The sequence below is a fragment of the Morus notabilis genome, unplaced genomic scaffold (assembly GCF_000414095.1).
Source record: "Morus notabilis unplaced genomic scaffold, ASM41409v2 Scaffold223, whole genome shotgun sequence".
NCBI lineage: Eukaryota > Viridiplantae > Streptophyta > Magnoliopsida > Rosales > Moraceae > Morus > Morus notabilis.
In genome coordinates this window covers 237021-252589 of record NW_010366650.1, presented here as the reverse complement: position 1 = coordinate 252589, position 15569 = coordinate 237021, and the positions used below count along the sequence as shown (strand labels likewise).

The 15569-nt window shown below is 36.3% G+C and overlaps 2 protein-coding genes and 1 pseudogene across 2 annotated transcripts in view; all 3 read left to right on the top strand.

The window, feature by feature from the left end:
• The first annotated feature begins 642 nt into the window (after positions 1-642).
• Positions 643-4036, top strand: LOC21400109 (glutamate dehydrogenase 2). The gene is made up of 9 exons (XM_010110846.2): positions 643-1079; positions 1171-1284; positions 1970-2191; positions 2471-2545; positions 2635-2751; positions 2861-3111; positions 3242-3317; positions 3396-3482; positions 3609-4036. Exons 1-9 carry the CDS (start codon positions 972-974, stop codon positions 3792-3794), a joined length of 1236 nt encoding a protein of 411 aa, XP_010109148.1. The 5' UTR covers positions 643-971; the 3' UTR covers positions 3795-4036.
• Positions 4037-4314: 278 nt separating this feature from the next.
• Positions 4315-5663, top strand: LOC21400108 (annotated as a pseudogene).
• A 7649-nt stretch (positions 5664-13312) lies between these two features.
• LOC21400107 overlaps positions 13313-15569 on the top strand; it is a 3454-nt gene continuing 1197 nt past the window's right edge. Inside the window, exons 1-5 of the mRNA XM_024173954.1 lie at positions 13313-13720; positions 14190-14329; positions 14478-14577; positions 14654-14752; positions 14955-15302. Coding sequence (XP_024029722.1) covers positions 13397-13720; positions 14190-14329; positions 14478-14577; positions 14654-14752; positions 14955-15302 — 1011 coding nt within the window. The 5' untranslated portion in view covers positions 13313-13396. The remainder of the gene's footprint in view (positions 13721-14189; positions 14330-14477; positions 14578-14653; positions 14753-14954; positions 15303-15569) is intronic.

Sequence of the window (15569 nt, the reverse complement as noted above, 5' to 3'; positions counted from 1 at the left end):
AAACTTTTATTTATTTGTCAAAAGTAAAAAAAAAAGTTTTAAAAATTAGTGTTTAATTTAGATAATTTTAGTTTAAAGTTTAAATTTTAATGTGATATTTTAAATTAGAATCACTTTAAAAAATAAAATCATCTCTCTTCTTAAATTTTAAATAATTTAAACATCTAGTTCTGATTCCAATTTCAAAATTATAATTTGAATCTTAAATTAAAATCATAAATTCTAATTCTAATTCTAAAATTAAAATTGTCATGATTTAAACTCTCATACTAAACGTAACATAATGATTTTAATTGTATCAATGAATTAATCGTTTTCCATACCCAAAAAAAAAAAAAAAAAAATTAGTACCGTTTATTAAGGAAAAAAAATAAAAAGAAGGTTGTACCTTTCTTGGCCTGCTGGCGTAGCAGTGCAATCCACATTCCACAAGAACGGCTCAAATTCTCTACTTATCTTCTCAGGTGAAGATTACTGTCACTAACAAGGCTATTATGGTAATTTCGGTCCAATATAGTCGTTTTGGGCATGCCCAAATTGGAAACGAAACTTTTTTTTTCTTCTTTTTTCTTTTTCTTTTTTTTTTTTTTTCAAAAAAGAGTCTTATTAAAATCTCCAACCAAATTTCTAGCAAAAAAAAAATCTCCAACCAAATTGACAAATTTATTACAATTACCTTTGTTTTAATTATTTTTTAATTACCGGGTGAGTTTCCCTCTCTGTTTCCCAAGACTCCATGAAAGCACACCTTCCCTTATTGCTATATATATATATACGCATTATATAAGCATGTATAGCTTCACTCAACACATCTCACAAACCAACCTTTCTTTCAAAACCCACATTCATAATTTCCTTTTCTTTCTTCACTTACTCGATTATTATTGTATTGTTCTTCGCTTGGAAAGTTTCTTTCTTTTTTCTTTTCCCTTTTTTTTCCGTCGCAATTATTTCTTCGTGATCGATCAGCCATGAACGCCCTCGCCGCAACAAGCCGCAATTTCCGCAAAGCGGCGCGTCTTCTCGGTCTTGACTCCAAGATTGAGAAGTCTCTCTTGATCCCCTTTAGAGAGATCAAGGTTTTTTGCTTTTCATCACCTTTTTCCGTTTGTTTCTCGAGAAAGCGTGTCGTTTCTTTTTCTTTACTTTTTTTTTGCCCACCCGGATCAGGTGGAGTGCACGATTCCTAAGGACGATGGAAGCTTGGTGTCGTACGTTGGATTCAGAGTGCAACACGACAATGCACGTGGACCAATGAAAGGAGGGATCAGATATCATCCTGAGGTGATTCTTTTTTTTTTTTTTTCTGTTCAATATATATATTTTTGATAATTTTTCTGTTATATATTTGTCTCACTTGTTTGAAAGTGCCACTTGTTTGTGGGTTTTTGCCTTCTGGGATTCTGTTCATGATTTTTGTCTTTCTCTCGTCTGAAGATTCCGCTGGCCTTTTGCTTTTGGCTTTTGGGTTTTTGGGTAATTTACAATTGATTAATTTGACTATCCTTTTTCTGTTATAACGGCTTTTATTGATCTTAATATATTTCATTAAAGGGCATGTAGGGGTTTCCCATAAACCAGTTATCTAAAGTTCCATTCAATTAGAAAGTGTTTTTTTTTTTTTTTTTTTTTTTAACTTGAGAATGAGAGGATTAGAATTCTACAGTTTACACTTTGAGTAGAGTCGGGTGCGGAATGGACGCTACGCTAGGCTTGTAATCACAATCAATAAGTTAACGAAGCTAAAACATTAGGAAAAAGGAGTTGACTTTTAATGAAATTGTTATATCATCTTGAGAAAACATTTGTGTTTGTGCAAGCTCAGTTTCTGTCAGAGAAAATTTGAGGATAAACTACTTCACTTTTTTTTTTCCTTCAGAAACTACAAGAGTGAATCTATTGGCTTGTACTGTATATGAAGTGGAGTTTATTTTGTATATTGAAATGTTGTTGTAACTTGTCATTGAAGGTTGACCCAGATGAAGTAAATGCATTGGCTCAACTTATGACTTGGAAGACTGCTGTGGCAGACATTCCTTATGGTGGAGCGAAAGGTGGAATTGGGTGCAATCCTGGGGAGTTAAGTACGAGTGAATTGGAGCGTCTCACCCGTGTCTTTACACAAAAAATCCATGACCTCATTGGTATTCACACTGATGTCCCAGCACCAGATATGGGAACCAATGCCCAGGTTTGATGACATTCATCTTTCATACTGTAATTTGGAGATGTAGTAGGGCATGAGAAAGTATCCTATTAGTAGAACACGACTTTTAACCATCAGTTACCTCATAATCTTATAATATTTAAAAGGTAATTTTGGGAACCTAATGAGAATTTAGCGGTTAAAAACTGTCCTACAGGTAGGGTATTTTCTTCATATCCTACTAAATAATTCTCCATTTGCTTGAAAGGGCGTTAAAGAAAATCTCTATTGATGTGCAAACTTTTTTTTTTTTTTTTCTCCAAGACAATGGCATGGATTTTGGACGAGTACTCTAAATTTCATGGTCACTCACCTGCAGTTGTGACAGGAAAGCCTATTGTAAGTGCTAGACACTGAAAAAGATATCCTGTATTCATCGAAACCCTGACAATTCTCCTCTCTGATTCGCTTTTTTTAATTGATTTTAGGACCTTGGAGGATCGCTTGGTAGGGAGGCTGCAACTGGGCGCGGTGTTGTTTTCGCATCAGAAGCTTTACTTGCTGAACATGGGAAATCAGTCAATGGTTTGACGTTTGTTATTCAGGTACATTGACGTAACATCAACAACTAAAGACTTGTTACTTTGTCTTCTTTGTCAAAATACTTGGTGATTATGTCAAAAGATGTTCTCTTATTAGTTTTACTTTCTTTAGGGGTTTGGAAATGTGGGATCTTGGGCAGCCAAGCTCATTCATGAGAGAGGTGGCAAGATTATTGCCATAAGTGACATCAGTGGGGCAATTAATAACCCAAATGGCATTGATATACCAGAGTTGCTGAAGCACAAAGCATGTGGCGGAAGCTTACTAAATTTCGCAGGTGGAAATGCCATGGATCCAAATGAACTGCTTGTTCACGAATGCGATGTTCTCATCCCTTGTGCTTTGGGAGGAGTTCTGAACAAGTACCACCCTTTCCTTAACCTGTTGTTTAACCAATTCTGTTTCTTAACCGTTGTTGGTTAGATTTAATTGGCAATCGTATTCTAGAAATTAATTAAGTTTTATTTATATTCTTTACTTCTCCTTTTGAAGGGAAAATGCCGCAAGTGTTAAGGCCAAATTCATAGTAGAGGCAGCAAACCATCCAACCGATCCAGAAGCTGATGAGGTATTATATCATATTTTTTCTCTCTGGACTTCTATTTAAGAAAGGTTCAACTCTGATGGACGAATTTAATTGCTGCAGATTCTATCTAAAAAAGGAGTTATCATACTTCCTGACATATATGCAAATGCTGGCGGTGTGACTGTTAGCTACTTTGAGTGGGTTCAGGTAAACAGGAGGAAAAGGACAAACTTGTTCTCCTATTGATATATATATATATATATATATATATATTAATTTGTATAGACTATAAAAAGCGCATAAAAAAGTTGTTAACACATTTAATCTTTTCAGAATATTCAAGGTTTCATGTGGGATGAAGATAAGGTAAATAGTGAGCTTAAGAAATACATGACCAGAGCTTTTCACAACATCAAGAACATGTGCAAGACGCACGATTGTAATCTCAGAATGGGAGCCTTCACTTTGGGCGTAAACCGGGTTGCTCGCGCCACTGTTCTAAGGGGATGGGAAGCGTGAAGAGCTTCAATCAACATGTTGCATTTCTTGTATTATTGTTGTCTTCAGATACATGTATTGTTTACTGCCGAACAAAGCGGCTTAGAAGCAATTTTTACTTTCCCTTCAAAAGTGTCAACTGAGTCAGTTTTGGGCAGTTTACTAATTTAAACAGTTTATCAGAAAATAAATGTTTTTCCTATCAGTTATGTTGTAATCCTTAGTACCATTGTTTTCAATTGAAGAATCATTATTTCTAAGAAGTTTTTATCCTTGCTTAATCCTCTGGTTTTGTTTTTCGGGATGATTTGTTAGTGATAATACATGTTGATTGAATTAAACACAGTTTTTTACAAGATTATAGGAACTGCCACATGTGACTGCAAACAATAATTCAACTCCTGTGAGACCAAAATATTTAAAGGAGTAGATAGGGATAACAGAAAGCTTGCCCATATCTCTACACGTGAGAAGAAAGATAAGTTATTTTAACCTGAAGAGTATTATGGGCTTGTTCTGCCACTTTTTATCCATAAGCTTATTCTCCACAAGGAGGAAGAAATTATAGAAAAACCAAAGGAAAAAAAGAAAGAAGAGAAATTATCTTGGAAGAGTTATGGCTTCCATTGCCATCACTGCTTCATTGCAAAGAGCATGCAGCTCAAATCACATTGCTAAGAAGCAGCAGCCTCAACCGAAACTCGCTCGATCCTTAGGTACGAAGCAGGCTACTACTAATTTTGTCACTCTCGATGTGGAAGGCCAAACAAGTTTGGGGGTAGCTGAAAAAGTACAAAACACTCCTGCTTCACACGTTGAAAAACCGGACAATGCTGAAAACAAAGCCGAAGATGGCGGGGAAACAGAAGCTTCTGTCGCGAAATTCACCGACGAGCGCTGGAAGAACGGGACATGGGATTTGAACAAGTTTGTCGAGGATGGAAAGATGGATTGGGATGGTCTCATTGTAGCAGGTTCTACCTAATCTATTACTGTCAGATGTTTTTAGTTTCTATCCTAAAGCGCATTATACGTAATGACATGTGTTAGAATTAGCACAAGAACTCTTTGGTGTGATTATCTATGTACATTGCAGAAGCAAGAAGAAGGAAGTTTCTAGAACTACATCCAGAGGCAGCTACAAACCAAGATCCAGTTCTCTTTAGGAGCTCAATCATACCTTGGTGGGCATGGCTAAAAAGATCCCATCTCCCAGAGGCCGAGCTTCTCAATGGTTAAAAGAACTCGAAATTCAAAAAAACACTTGTCCAAATTCTGAGAATCATGATATGATTCTTTTCACATGTGCCTCTCAAATTTGCGGTCATTTCCACTTCAATGCTGAAATTTAAAAATTCACACTTTGTTCTCCAGAGTTTTAAATTAATCTCACGTAATACTTTTGATTAGAATTTATGTTAAAAACATAAGGAAAAAGAGGGAGTATTAGAATTTATGTTAAAAACATAAGGAAAAAGAGGGGGTTAAGGGATATTCCAATAGTAAGATTAAATGAGACTAATTTAAATTAAAAAAAAAAGTGTTTTTAAAATTGAGAAGGTAAAGTAGAAAAACTAGAGGGTTGAGAAGTGAGTTGATCTTTATAATTGTGATTCTCTATGTCTAACAAAGTATAAACGACATCTTACAGGTAGAGCTGCAATGGTTGGCTTCTTCATGGCGTATGTGGTGGATGCCTTGACAGGGCTTGATGTCGTCGGACAAACCGGCAGTTTCATATGCAAGGCAGCGGTGTTTGCGACTGTCGTTGGAGTAATTCTCTTTAGGAGAACCCAAGATTTTGACAACCTTAAGAAGCTAGCCGATGAAGCGACTTTGTATGACAAGCAATGACAATCTTCTTGGCAAGACCAAAAAGACAAGTTTTAGCTTTCTTGTGATTTCTTGTCCTCTTAAGATCATTTGAGAGGTTCTTTTTTATTTTTATTTTTATTTTTATTTTTTATTTTTGCATGTTACATGAAATTGTGTGTTGGATTGGACCATCTTGGCTTTAATGGAGCAAAGCCTTGCACATTTTGTTATCTCTGTGCTAGTCATGCTAATTATTATCCGATTTAATTTGGTAGATGTGAGTTAAATGTGTTTGTAAACAAGAATCTACAAATTTGCAAATAAGAATGCTATAGGTTGTATGTATGTTTAATAGAATTGAAAATAATCTAAAACCAGATTATTTGAATAAGGTATTGGTTCCAATTAATCCGGACGCAATGAACCAATTTTAATTTATCTATTTTACGCCATTTTCTCTTAAAAAAAGCTATAATTCTAAAAGTAAAATATATATATATATATATATATATATATGTATAGACACACACACACTAGTAGTCGGCAAAAATGCTCAATTCCCAACATTCTTTTGCTTTTATTTATATTTATTTCTTTCAGCAGTTGTTGTCAAAACTCCAACGACACTAGTTTCTTGCCTTTGACGTAGTGATGTCAAACGTGTCGTGCCGGACTGGCACAGTACATCTAACCCCAGGCCCGTGACGGGTTTGGGCCGGACTTGACACGGCTTGCACATTGCAGGGCCGTGCCTGGGCCGGGCCTGAGGAGAAAAACTCAGGCCCGCGGACCTAGTCCATAAGGGCCAGGGCCGGGCCTGGGCCCAGGCCCTTGTAATTTTTTTTAAAAACTTTAATTAAAAAAAAGAAAATATATCAAATGCTCACAAAAAATGTGATTTTATTGAATTGAGATAATACGAATAAGTACACATAAATGATTGCCTCGTTAAAAATCTTGTCAAGTAAAACCCGTAGGGAGATCAGGACAAAACCTTAGCGTAGGAAAAAAGAGTGCAGTAGGAATAGTAAATTACAAACCTAAATGCTTCCAGAAGATTATGTTATTTCTAAGTTAGAACAATAGTCTTGCATTGAATCATCCGTGTATTGTTGTTTTCGTCTTCTAGCATCTTCCCAGTCTTTAACGCACATTAGCCCCTCCAAGATATCTGGATGCATTCTGTTTCTCTTCTCATCAAGAATTTGGTTACTTGCACTAAATGCTTGCTCCGATGCTACCGTTGACATTGGAGTTGTAAGAATGTCACGAGCTATTACGGACAGTGTTGGAAAATGATCGGTCTTGCTCTTCCACCACTGTAAGATGTCTAGTTTATCGTCATTGATTACAAAATTTACTTCAAAATATTTTACTAGTTCGGTAGACGCTTGTGTTGATGACGATCCTACCATTTTCTCTTTCTTCTTTAAGAAACTCCATGACGATCCTTTAGGTCCCAAACTGCTAGTTGACATCGAAGTTTTCTGTTCTTTTTGACATGTGTTGCATTTTACTTCATACAAACTAAATACCTTTTTTAACATTTTCTTAGCGTCAGTAATAGTTAGTTGCATATCAATTCCTAAATTTTCTATTGTAGCAGTCATTAATGATTCAGTCCTATATACTCCGCACCTAGGATCTAAAATGGTTGCCAATGCATATAACATAGGACAACCTGACCAATAACTTTTAAATTTAGCTTCCATTAACTTAACTATGTCTCTAAAAAGTTTTGTATCCCTATAATAAGAAAATGTTTCTGAAATATTAAATAGTTAATATAAAGCTAAATGTGTGGTAGGATAATAAACTCCAGAAAGTAATTCAGTAGCATTGTAAATTCTAGAAATTTAAACAAACACTCACCAATCTGCCAATCTGTATAAAAAATCAGAAGTTGATCGTTCTTACTGTTTACATACATTGTGATGAGCTCCGAATACGGGAGTATAGCCTTCAACATTAAATATGTGGAATTTCACCTATGTCTCACTTCAATGGGGAACTTTCTTGGGTGCATCTGACTGTTCTTGCAATATTGTTTGAATTCTTGGAGCTGAGCTTCAGAATTAGATATAAAGGATAAAGATTCTCTAATATTTGTTAGATTAGCTGAAATATGTTCAATTCCTGCATGAACTACTAAATTGATTATGTGATGAAATTCCACCCCCCCCCCCCCCCCCCCCCCCAAACGCTAGGTTCAAACTACGTTTAAACATGTCAATTGCAGCCGTGTTAGCTGACGCATTATCAAAAGTAATAGCTAAAACTTTATCTTCTATCCTATAAAACTCAAAAATTTCCATTATTGTACTAAAAATAGCTGATGCGTTCTGAGGATATGGACATAAACGAAAACATATTATTCTTTTTTGTAAAACCCATTCGTTATCAACATAGTGCGTCGTGACGCATAAATATCCAGTTTTATTGCACCCATCCCATAGATCAGAAGTACAAGATACAGTAGTATTAAAAGTCCTAAAATTATCAACAAGAGATTGTCTCATTGTATAAAATACTTTCATGCAATCAGAACGAGTTGTGTTTCTACTTACCCGTTTAAATTGTGGGCATAAGGCCGTCTGTATGAATTCTTTGAACAACACATCATCAGCAAAATAAAGAGGCAATTCTGCACTAGCTAAAAATTTAGCTAGTGCCTCACGAGCACGTTGTGCATCATATGTAAAATTTTGCAACCCCTGTGATGTGAGTGATAATGTTGGTTAGCGGGAGTCCATACTTACACCTTGGTGCAACGGTAGACATACTTTCCAATGTCTATCGAGATGACCAGTACCCCCACCCTTTTTATTAGAAAGTGTTTTTTACAATACTGACATACCGCACGAATATCTATTTCACCTGTTTTTAGATTTGGTCGGGCCTCCTCTGTAAAATGCTGTCATGCAGGAGAAGTTTGCGGTCTTTTTCCCCTTGTGCGTTCTCCAACTTCCTTGTTATGCTCTGAAGCATTATCTACCGGAGCAGTTTCTGGTTCAGTGGGGGTGGGGTTGGGAGGCATTATTTCATCCTGGAAAAATGGCTCATCACCAAGCTCAGGAAGAGCAGTTAAAATCAGAGAAGTTTGATGCTGCCATTTTTTAGAAATTGATTGAACTTAAACTTTGTAAATGAAAGAACAAGAAAATGAGTGAACACAAGAAAAAAGCTTAGAATCAAAATCAAAGAGACAAGATGAGAGATAGAATGAGAGTGAGATGAGAAGTTGAAAGTGAATTATTGTGTGAGATTTAGGGTGGAATTAAGGGGTATTATAGGGGTTTTTTGTGGGTTTTCGGATTGTGACTGTTGGGCCCTTCGCGGGCCCAACGATCATAATCCGAACGGGCTGCGGGCTGTTTCGCGGGCCTGGGTCGGGCCGAACAAAGGCCGATTCTGAGCTTGGGCTTGGGCCGGGCCACGTGCCTTCACGGGCTAGGGCCGGGCTTAGGCCACGGGTTGAGAAGCTGAGGCCCAGCCCTAGCCCATCTAACGTGCCGGGCCAGCACGGCTCGTAACAGTACCGTACCGGGCCGTGCCAAATCTGACACTGTTACGGGCTGTCCATGGACGACCCGGCCCATTTGACAACCCCACCTTGACGTTGTGACGACCATGCTGAGTTGACCGTCACTGTAACTAACTTTAACATATACTTTCTGAAACTCCCAAAATTTAAGAGATTTTTTTTAAATGCTACCTAGAATGCTGCAACATTTTTGTAAAAAAATGTTGTATGAATGCTGTATCATTTTATTTTTAAAATGTTATATAGAATGTTGTAGTATTTTCTTTAAAATGTTGTATAGAATGTTGTAGCATTCTGAGCATAAGTTTCTTTCTCTTAAAGAACTATATCATTCTTTTAAAAACTTATTGTAACGACATAAATTCTGGTTTCCACTTTTTGAACATATCAAAGTGTTTATACTTCAAAAAAAATTCTTTTCTAAAGCATGAATTTACACATAGTTATATTTTTACTTTTCAAAATCCAGCTAGCTTACACAAACTTAACAATCATACTGCAAACTTTCAAAACACAAGTTCATAGACATATTCAACAAAAATCTTTTTAAAACCTTAAACTGTTGCGGAAATAATTGCGTGCGGTATCCATTTCCCAACCTCCACTCCGCTTGTCCGCTGCCTCGCCATTAGTCCATCAAACATTATGTGCAAGTTGCTTACCTACAATATAAATACTCTGAAATTAGCTTTCGCTCAGCAAGTAGGAACTATTACTCGCAAAATAACTGAAAGTTTACATGAAAGATATGCATGAGCTGCTTATGCTGATTTATTATGTCTTATCAAAGCTTTATTGTCTGTGTTTTACTATTTGAACTTATCTTACTTACTGATGGGCCCGAGTGCTCGTACCACTTGCGCGCAATCATCAGGACATGAGGGTTTGCAAGGTCCCCAATGACACCGTGATTATAAATTGAACTGAATGCCTCCATCTCAGAGGACTTTATAATTTTTTTTTTCTTCTCCCTTGCGGAGGCTAAGTTACCTCCCTCTCAGAGGCTGGTACGGCACTCAACTAAGATTATTCTTATAAGTTCCTCTTAACTTATTAATGTGTATGCAATATGACATAGCATAACATACTATAACATGGAATGTACTCAAACATATATAATTTATGTGCACTGCTTAAGTGTATGTAGTATAACATAGCATAGCATACATAACATTAAATGTACTCAAACTCATATAAGTGTACTGTTCATTTTAAAATCTATTTATACTGTAGGCGAGATTTTTACTTACCTGTTTTAGGAAGTGGAATCCTCTATTCGCCAAAGAGTCTGTTCTCTTTCTTTCTTTCTGAGAATGAACACTCATTAAGTGTGTGAGATTAACTATCACTTGTTATTCTATTTTAGCAAGCTTATGACAAAATCTGATTATCTGCTTATGGCTTTCTTTCTCTTTCCTAGCTTAAGGATTGTAAAACCTTGTTTCTAATTTAAAGATTAGGTTTATTAAATCTTGATTACCTTACTTTTTAGTAGCAAAGTCTAAAATTGACATATTTTCCTGAGATTATACTTCGAGTTCTTCAGCGAACTCCTCTGTTCAACACCAAAACTGTTTTAACAGTTATGTAGTGTTTTTTTCGAAGAAAATACTTTAAAGCTTCTATTTAGAACTAAAACCAAGTTTAGCATCAAATTTTAGAACTAAAACTAGGTTTAACCTCAAATTCTCAAATTAAATTTTGGCGGAGTTTTGCCTTATTTTCTGTGTTTCCCGAGCTATCCTTAGCTCGATTTATCCATTACTTCATCTTCTAATTATAGCTAACAATCTTTCTCATACAATTTAATCAACTTAGGAACCATATTCTAGGGTTCCATCAAATTTCTCACAAGGATTTTCATATCTAAAAGTTGCTAGAAACATAACCTAACAACCACAAATTCATCCTTTAATCACTAAGCTTCCTATTCCTTCATCAATCGAAACTCAATCACCAACTTGGCAAACTTTCTCCATAATCTCTACCACATCTAAACCATTCAGACAAGGTAAGAAAAAGGAGAGGAAAAGTGAAATCTCACCTTAGAAGAATGAAGAACAAACTCCGAAATCACCAATCCTCAGTAGTTCAATCGATTCCCGCTTAAAACTTGTATGTCTTCACTTTTGGTAATTTTTTTCTTCTTCTCTCTCTTGGATGAACACCCACAGTTCTTGACATGAAAAATGAACATTTGAGGATACTTTTATCTCTTAAAAACCGGACTTAATAAAGTGAAAGGACTAAAATGTAATTTTAGCACTTTTGAGGGATTTTTTTGCAAAATTTCACCAAAATATCTCATTTCTTGGCTTCTTGTACAAGCTTGGTTGGCCACCTCACTAAGCAAGTGGCATGATCTCAGCTCTTCATCTAAAAAGTTACTTTAAATCTCAACCATTGATCATTTAATAATTATCCTATTTTGGTTCAGCTTAATTTCATGTCTAGTACGCGTTTTATCTGCATTTTTCAGACAGTTAGTCAACTTAGTCAACTTTGACAATTCTTGACTAACTTTTTGAGAGTGACATTTTGGTCGACTCTTGGTCAACAAACTTTGACTCGGTCCACTTAAATCAGTCGAAACCCCAATTTTCTCGGTTCGACCTTCTAGACCCATCTTTTATCCATTTTTCATTATGATAATTTCTAAAACCCTAGAATTGATGTTTTTCAATTCTTTTTCACTTCTTAACCTTAAGATTCATGTGTTGGCCCACTTGTGAGTTTAACACAGTATTCTGCACATCCTTTCTCATTGCAGTCTGAAAGTTAGTAACGGTATCTTACCTAACTTAAATTTCTAATTGCTTACTTGATGTCATCTTGCATACATAAGCAAGGTTTAGTGAACACTTAGTAATCACCCTTTAATGTTCTATTCTTATTACTGCATACTGACTTTTGAGAATTTACTTAGTTGACAGGAAATTTCAGTTCCCGACTTTGTCAACTTCTGCACTCATATTGCATATGAATTTCCTAACTGAAACACTACCCCTTTAATTCCTTCTTATCTGTTTGGAAATTAAGGGGTTTCTCTTTAAATGTCAGAGCGTTTCTCTATACGCTGCTGACATTATACTACACTAAGAGATTCCTAAGATTAAGAGTCTCCAATTGTATATACACTGAGAATTCTTCCGCCTTAATTGCAGAAAGAATTTATCAACTGAATTCACTGGTTCTTAAATATGAACTAATCATAAAACTTGCTACAGAATTTAAAAATATTGATATTAATTCCATAAATCTTTCAGCCATAAAATATGACAGTACATTACTGAAAAAAGTTCTTAACTTAAATAAATAAATTTACATTATTTAATTCTAAAATTTTCTTGGGTAATTAGAGACGTGGTGTCTACCTTGGGAAATGTGAAGAAATTTTCGATAACTGATTAATAAGACAACAAAAAAGGGTGACAACTATGATGAAATTTGAAGTTTGAACTAGACGTTCTCATGTAGGCTTAGTATTGACAGTATTAAATTTAATTAAAATTACATTATATTAAAAAAAGACAACAAAAAAGGGCAAAGCCAAATGACAACTATGATGAAATTTGAAGTTTGAACTAGACGTTCTCATGTAGGCTTAGTATTGACAGTATTAAATTTAATTAAAATTACATTATATTAAAAAATACATGAAAAAGATAGTTTTTAATTTAATTTTAACAGTTAAAAAATAAAAACTATTAGTAATTTATTTTGTCTGATTCTAAAATAATCTCTCAAATATTTTTTTTTTGAATTGAAATATCAAGTCTAAAACAGACCTATTTTTTGGTAAGTAAGGAGACGTTTGGTTCATGAATTAGAATCATGATATTAGAATTATTTTTGATTTACGTGTATTTTTTATGAGAGAAAATACTGTAGCGAATCATAAACCATGATTCGAATCGAGGTACGAATTTCTCAACCAAACAACCCCCAAGTCTAATCTACGGCCCCATCTTCACTGCTCACGAATGCTTTTTTCTTTTTTCTATTAATAAGAGAATTCCATTTTCACATATACAAAACAAAAAATGATACTCCATAAAAAGAACACAAAAATAATAAATAATGAGATGAGATAATAAAAAAGAATGTAATGAAATTTCATTTAAAAAAGAAAAAATATAAATAAAAAATGGCGTTACTTAATAGCTCCGTCTCCCGCTAATTACAGTTGCGGAGATCCCCTTTTTGCAGATGCCAAAGGCAAAAGCCCAGAGTTCCTTTCTCTCTCCTCCGATACTGCTCTACAATGGCGAACGAAACCCCTTCCTCTCCGCCGTCGCCGCCTCTCGCCGACAGCTCCGACGCCGAGCGCCGCCTGCGCGAGGCTGAGGATCGCCTTCGGGAGGCCATGGAGGAGCTGCAGCGCCGCCAGCGCCGCGCCGCTGCTTGCGGTCCCCCGCACCACCCGCCGTGTCACCACGCCGGCGACGAGTCGTGCGTCGCCAACGCCATTGGTAATCTCTGCCAGAGCTTCCTTCTCTCCTACGGCGTCCGCGTCGGCATCGGCATCCTCCTCCGCGCCTTCAAGCTCGCCCGCCGCCAGTCCTATTCTTCGCTCCTCGATCTTAAGGTACCGGTGCTGGTTCTGTGGATAATTCTTGTTTTCTTTTATGGCATTTCTTGTATTTGGTTTTTGCGGTGGTGGTTTTGACTTTGGGAGTGATCGGCGATGAAAAAGAGGAGAACTTTAGGGTTTGGAGGAGAAGAAGTTCTGTGATCGTGTGGATCAGGGTTGGGAAGTGTCAGTTGTGTGATCTTCTTCACATTTCAGGATGGAATTATTGCTATGGTGCTCAAATTGGCGCGTAATTCTGAAAATAAGTGTTCTTTAAATTTTTGGATTGCAAAGAATGCCAACGAAAAAGTAGGCAATTATTTGATCTTCTTTAATTCGAAAATTCAATCATCGTTTATTTTCATTAGTGATCAGTTAGCATTAGCTAAATCACGTTACCCTTAGATCGAACTGTTTATATTTGGATGCATAAGCAGATATCTTAGTGGCCAGTAAATTAAGAATTTCTGTTTTTTTTCTGCAGCAACTTGTCTCCGAAAAGGACCTTATTGTAAGAGAAGAAGCATGCCGTATTGGCTTATTTTTTGGTGGTTTCACGGGCTCTTACCACGCCCTTAGATGCTTGTTGAGAAAGTTGAGGAAGAAAGAGACACCACTAAATTCGTAAGATGTTGTATCCCTACATAGTGTGTGTAATTTCTTCCCGACTTTTGGTTCAGTACCGCGTTTCCTGTTTGATTCTGGTTTGTGATTTATTTATCTTTTTAAGCTTCTTCCATATTTATGACATTTCAAGTCGATGATGGTGCAGAATTTTAGCTGGTTCAGTTGCTGCTTTGTCTATTTTAGCTTTAGATGATTCAAATCGGAGGCGCACGCTTGCGCTATATCTTTTAGCCAGGGTAGCACAGGTATCTAAATTAGTTTCGTATCTCTTCGCGAATTCTTCTAAGCTGTTGGTCTAATGATTTTCCTCTTCTTCATTAGTGTGCTTATAATTCTGCAAAGTCCAAGAACAAGTTCCACCTTTGGGGAAGTCATTGGAGCCATGGGGACTCTCTGCTCTTTGCCTTTGCATGCGCGCAGGTAATAACAATCTTATTTTGATATGTAAAGCTTGCAACTTTTCCTCTAATCTTGCTGACGTGATTTTCATCAAATACATGGAACTATATTCATTCATGAACAAAAAATTTTTGATGGTCCGTGCGCTAGTATTGCTGATCAATAGTCCAATTTGCCATCATTTGTTGTGTGTCTCATTTTACGAAATTATGATTGTCTTCAGGTTATGTATGCCTTTGTTATGCGTCCTGAGACCCTGCCAAAAGCATATCAAGATTTCATTCAGAAGACTGGGCCAGTTGCACAGCCCGTGTACAAGGCTGTGAGGGATTGTTGCAGAGGCTTTCCGGTGGATTTTGCGTCTCTCTCTGCCTTTTTGTCTGATAAAAAGAACTCCAACCATGCAAAGTTGGAAGAGTTTCCCTCAATCATCCCTTGTTCTGTTATTCACCCTGACACAAGTTCTTGTTTAGCTCATAATGCAAATGCAACATCGGCTACATTCCGGAAAACGTTTCCTCTTTATTTCTCTTTGACGTTTGTACCATTTGTTGTTCTTCACCTCCAGAAGGTAGATTCCTTCCTCATATCAGTTCATATGGCATTTAATTCCTCCCCTCCCCCCTCCCCTCAACGCATCTGTTTCCAAAGACAAAATAAATAAGACATGCGAACTGTTATTGACATATCACAGTTGTAATGCTAGAACTTAGTGTCAGCAAACTTTAAAGAAACATAATTTTACCAAAGTGAGTAAACATTTTTGCTTGTTTTGCTTCCTGATTATTAGCCTGGAAATGTTCTGAAACCAAGAATATATATTTTTCTCTCTCTTTCC